A 6,000-nucleotide genomic window follows, 5' to 3' on the forward strand; every position below is an offset into this window, starting at 1 on the left:
AGTTCATCATATAAATATGAGACAAATCGTTTGGATGATGTTCTTTGCCGTTGGATCGGTACGTGTCAGACCCTGCAATGATCCGGATGTGTTTAATGGCTGCGGCTTTCTGCCTGTATTAAACGTCTAAATGCGTGCACAGGGACTCGTACTATTACGCCACGAAGAAGACATCAAACGTTGCTCTGAAAGGAGTGTAAATCAAATGTACTTGGAGGCAAAGCTACTTCAAGTGTTACATCATTTAAACTGCCAATAAACATCTGTTAGAGAAAGCCTCACTTTCCCCTGCCTGGGGATGGAGGAAAATATTCCAGTCTACTCCCTTTTATACGGTTCCTAAGAGAGCATTAAGACTGTGAAGGCTGTCCATCATGTGTTCTCGTCCTCCCAGGCTTCCCTTGTTTCTTCCTTTCTCTCGCTGATATGGTCGGAGACTTACAGTTTCATCTCCCTACGGCTGCTATGTCTGAGAAACGGCCTTTTCTTGACTGCTGGTTTATTTCAAACAATCGCAGCCCAAAGTACATGTCTTCATTACATTTATTGTGCTCGTGAAAGCATATACTGTATGTTACAGGGTTCACCCAATAGAATTCAAATTGTTTACTCATTTACTCACCCTCATGTCATTCTAAACCTATGACTTATTATAAGATATTTTGAAGAACATTGGCAACCAAACATAACTGCACGCCATTGACTTTGATTGTCAGGGACATTTCTCTAAATATATTATTTTGTGTTCCAGAGTCATATACAGGTTCTGAACAGCGTGATGATGAATAAAAAATATTTTTTTTGTGTTAAGCATATATATATAGTATTAGGTCAAAAACGTACTGCAAGCACTTTTTTGAGAACTACTATAAGCAAATTTAAACGGTCTAATAAAACTGTCATTTACTTCCCTTTATTCTCTATCCCTTTAGCAATAAAAATCCAAAAATAACATCAAAAGAGCCCACAGTAGGTAATATGAATTTTAAAACCTTGTACCGTTCTAAATATACCCAAGAAAAACTTCTGTAGTTTATTTGTGCCTATGTGTATCGAAGAAATGTTCAAAGGAGGGTGAAATGATGGTTAGTGTTTTAAATAACGTTCTTAAGGACTACAATAGTAAAAATCCAAAAATCCAAACCCAAAATCTAAAAAGATGAAGCTTATTAAATATAAATCGTATCTCTGGACCACATTCATGTCTATTTCATGATGGAGACAATGCTGTGAAGTTCCCCGAAGGCCACAAGACCTGCACAATGTGGTGCCATATCAACCCACTGTACACAAGATGCAAAGCCCGCCTGCTTATGGTCTACCCATCAATAATAAGTCTTGACCTCAATGTGATCTTGAAGTTCCAATATGTAGATTTTTGGAGGATCTATAGACAGAAATACAATATAATATACATAACTATGTCTCCAGAGGTGTATAAAGGCATAATGAAGTGTTATGTTTTTATTATCTTAGAATTTCAATTAACACACACCGCTGGTCCCCTATATTATGGTTTGTTTTAGATGTAATGTGATGTGTATACACCCTTTAAGGCTGAAAAACACTGTATTTCCACGTACCCTGCATTTTTGTATCTCCTCCTTGCCCTGTCCTTCTGAAAAGCAAAGTGTGCTATGAATGGCCAGTTAACCAGTGCGTAGCGATTGGTCGAATACTGTAAGCGTGTGACAAAAATGTAACGCCCCTTACCATATTTGGAACATCAGATTCCAAAGTAATTGTAGTGACAGGTAAGCCCACCTTACTTGTATATACATTTGGGCAATCTTAGTAAATCAATACCACAAACTGACGTAGATTTGTGGGGGTGTGGTGACACAAGACGTTTTAGGCAGGTCTGGGTGAGCATTCGCCTTAAGATATAATGCATCTTTTATTCCGACTCTTTAATTTTTGCAATTTTATGTGTCTTATACATGCATGGGCGACTTATAACACAACAAAGACACAGAAAATCACCTATTCGCGCCATATGACCCCTTTAACTTTCTTTCCTTAATGTTTCCTTTAAATTCAACGCATGAATTGCAATGTTGCAGCACATATTGCTCATTTGGCTTTTTGGCATGTTTATAAATCTCAATATGAATTTATCTAGTTAGCAAACTTTCATCTTTATTTGGCCACTGTATTACTTTGATCCCTCCACAGCCCAGTTATGAGTCTTTGAGGTCTCACACTTTTTCCATGAGTAGATGCAGTGATTCAAAAAAGATGTGAAAAAGAAAGAAAAGCTTGTTCTTGCTACATGTTTCCCTGTTTCTCCCTCTGTTACTCTCCAGCTTCTGCCTTGTTGCGTAGAACACTTTCACATAAGATGACTTCAAAAATCTAGGCCTCCATAGATCTGACTGCATGCTACGCACAGACACTCAATGCAACATAGTGAAAAGCTAATGTATGTGCAATGTATTTAATAAGAGTCCTTGATTTGTAACAGCATATGACACAACAAATAAAATCAGAATTTTCGGAATGACATGAAGGGCTATCTGAACCTGCTGACCGCAGCCCACTAATGCTATTATGTCCTATAAACCGCCAGCAGGGTCAGAGGAGGCCATTTTGTCAGAGCCTAAACCCCCCAAGTGGAGGAAGATAAATAATTAAGGGCTGCATACTGCGCTCGGGCTGAATTTAAAGTGAACGAGCCCTTATGAGGTTCTAAATGGTGTAGTGGAGTGCTGTAAATCATTAATCCACTGCTTTTATCCTCTTTGGATCGGGTCACTGTCCTGAAGGCATTGAAGAGGGCTGGAAAGATAGAGTGAGTGAGAGAGACTGTCATGGACAAACAGATTAGACTTTTTTCTCAGTCTTTCAGACCAAGAACAGCTAGAATGCAAAGCAAAAGAGCCTTGGAGAGAGAAAAAAAAACACAAGCCAAATGTTGTGGGGGCTTCTGCCGACTAGCTAGCTTTAGCTGCTGGAACTGATATTTCTCTCTCTTAAAAAAATCAGAGACTAACTTTAGAATTTTTTGGAAAGATCGAGTGACAATATGCGCAGAATAGATCAATAATAGATCAAATTACATCAATAGATTTGTTTGTAAATTAAAAAATTTAATAAACACATTGACTGATTTTCATCAAACTGGGATATACAGTATATACCTCCAAACTAATTCTCTTTGTATTTTTGTCTTTTTATAGAGACTTGATGCCCAAGACCCTAGAGGGCCAGATCACCATGGAGAAAACCCCAAGCTACTTTGTGACACGTGAGGCTCCTGCCCGGATCTACGCCTTGTCCCGTGACACCAAGCTGATCGTGGTGGTCCGGGACCCTGTCACACGAGCCATCTCCGACTACACACAGACATTGTCCAAGAAGCCTGACATTCCCACCTTTGAGAGCCTGACGTTCAAAAACAGGACTACAGGGTTGATCGACACCTCGTGGAGCGCCATTCAGATCGGCATCTACGCCAAGCACCTGGACAACTGGCTGCAGTATTTCCCAATGGGACAGATTTTGTTTGTCAGCGGAGAGCGTCTGATCACCGACCCGGCCGGAGAGTTGGGCCGCGTGCAGGACTTCCTGGGCCTGAAAAGAATCATCACAGACAAACACTTTTACTTCAATCAGACAAAGGGCTTCCCTTGTCTTAAGAAGGCCGAGGGCAGCAGCAAACCCCATTGCCTGGGCAAAACCAAAGGGCGGACCCACCCAAACATTGACCCTGAGGTGGTGCAGAGACTTAGAGACTTCTACAGACCTTTTAACATGAAATTCTATCAGATGACTGGCAGGACGTTTGGATGGGATGATTGACAAGTCATTACAATTACATTTACATTTAGGCATTTGGCAGATGCTTTTATCCAAGACGACTTACATTGCTTTATCCTATAAATTTACATAGGTTTTTGCAATCCCCTGGGATCGAACCCACAACCTTGTGTTGTTAACGCAATGCTCTTACCACTGAGCTACAGGAAAGTCATGATGAACAATAGTAAGCCACTGACTGTTTGAAAGACTTAGAATTAAAAGCAGTCTTATCTTTGCACCTACAAGGGAGATACAACCTCAATGTGACCTCACCAGCTACACGAACATATACCATCTCACCATAACACTTACAGTCTTTGCAAAAACCCCAAAGTGGTTTTATGTGGCTATTGTGAAACTTTTAGATCAATGTACTGTAGAGAAAATGCTAAAGAGATTTGAAGTGTTTTTCTCCTGGAACTATGCATCATCTCTCATAGGGACTGGGAACCATCCACTGCTGGCTGTCTGAGATTGGAGAGCAAACCTTCTGCCATACTTAATGTAGCTGCTTACATACTTTTGCAATCATTCTATAAAGGTAAATACATGTATTTTGTAAAGTTATTTATTTATAAACATGTGAACATATACAGTTGACCTATTTTGAATAATCTTACCTAGTCTCTCTCTTCACTTTCGTGTGTGAAAGAAGGGGCCATTTCTTATAAAGCAATGCCTTTTGTAAAACATTCATGTGGTCTACATTTAAAATGTAAATGCACCTGGTTGTTTTTTTTATTTTACAATTCATTTTTTTCTATTATAAATATTTTGGTTGGAAAAGATGGCAAAGTCATTTGTAGAGTATCTCAAAAGTCAATAAATCAAGGAATATGGCCTGCTGTGTGGTAAACATACAGAAAATGATGTCACTTCCTGCCTTTTCCCCCATGGTCCACTTCATAAAGCGGTCTGTGATTTGTGTGTGTGTCTGTGTGAGAGAGGGAGAAAGATAGAGAGACCTTGTTCGAAAGCAGAACACACAGAATTACATTAGTCAGCGTTTCTTCGTGTAAATTCAAAGAAAATTGTTTTGAAATACAGTCTTATTCTGTTTTCATTGTTAAATTTGTTGCAAGGTCCAGTCACTGAAATCTAGTGGCAAGGTTGAGAATCGCAACCAAAGGCTCACTCCACCCTTCCCTTTCGAAACACTACGACGGCTGACAGAACATTGCGAATTACATTGAAGGGGACTCGCGATGCATGTAGATAGAAATAGCTCATTCTAAATGAACAAAAACATAACGCTTCACTGTGTAAGCTCTTTATACACCTATGAAGGCATAGCTATGTATATTCTATTGCATTTCGATCAATAGATCATCCCAAACATGACACACTGGACCTTCATTATGGATTTTAAAAAGCATGCTTTTAATAAAAAAAATTCAGCTTTACGTTTATATAACTCCTTTTTTTTACTATAGTAAAATGCAACTATTAGAAACCCATATGAAAGGTTTAAACTTTCTAATGTCTTTAAACCTGCTGTTCGTTTGAGGATCCTGAAAATCTGAAATCTGTGTTCAGAAAAACATTATTTTGTCATTTTGTTTGGTAACCCTAATGTTACTATTATTTATAGTATTATGTTCTTTGTATGGTAACATTGTAATTCTACAAATGAAATGACGTAAAACAACTAAATGTAGAGCACAACAGAAGACAATGTCAGCTGACAGCAGCCCTCATCTTCACGTTTTACAGCAGCACTTTCCAGCCACTGGCTGCTCTCCTATCTGTTCCACTCCATTCAGTCTCATTGTCTTAGCTTATCTCTGTCTCCCCTTCATGCCAGTCGCTTGCTGGATGCTTAAAGGGTCTCAGAAAACGCTTCTCACTGTGGGTTTATTATTTTGTGGATTATGCATAAGCCTGTCGGGAGTTTGGTCTTCAGTGAGCACACGGGGCTAATTTGGCTGGTTACCGGCTGTCTGTTTAACACAGACACAGCTGGAAACTGCGACGGTAAGACACAGACGAGTCTGGATAGAGTAGAAGCACTGGCAACTACAGCAACTGCTTGAGGAGGAATTGGATTTTTAAACCCATCTTTATTTTAGTCTTTCTATCCGCTCCAATCTTCCTTATTCTCTACCGAGAAGGAGCGCTTTCCCTGTATAAAAAGGAAAAGTGGCCTTAAAACCTGCAGGTGGGTGGGATCGTGTCCACACCAAGTTCTTTCTTAAAGAA

The 6,000-nt window shown here is 39.5% G+C and overlaps 1 protein-coding gene across 1 annotated transcript in view; it reads left to right on the forward strand.

The window, feature by feature from the left end:
• Positions 1 to 4,646, forward strand: part of si:ch211-216b21.2 (heparan sulfate glucosamine 3-O-sulfotransferase 3A1) — a 32,396-nt gene extending 27,750 nt beyond the window's left edge. The window contains exon 2 of the mRNA XM_056772128.1: positions 3,180 to 4,646. Coding sequence (XP_056628106.1) covers positions 3,180 to 3,801 — 622 coding nt within the window. The 3' untranslated portion in view covers positions 3,802 to 4,646. The remainder of the gene's footprint in view (positions 1 to 3,179) is intronic.
• Positions 4,647 to 6,000: the final 1,354 nt, after the last annotated feature.

The sequence above is a fragment of the Triplophysa dalaica genome, chromosome 17, assembly GCF_015846415.1.
Source record: "Triplophysa dalaica isolate WHDGS20190420 chromosome 17, ASM1584641v1, whole genome shotgun sequence".
In the NCBI taxonomy this organism is placed as follows: Eukaryota; Metazoa; Chordata; class Actinopteri; order Cypriniformes; family Nemacheilidae; genus Triplophysa; species Triplophysa dalaica.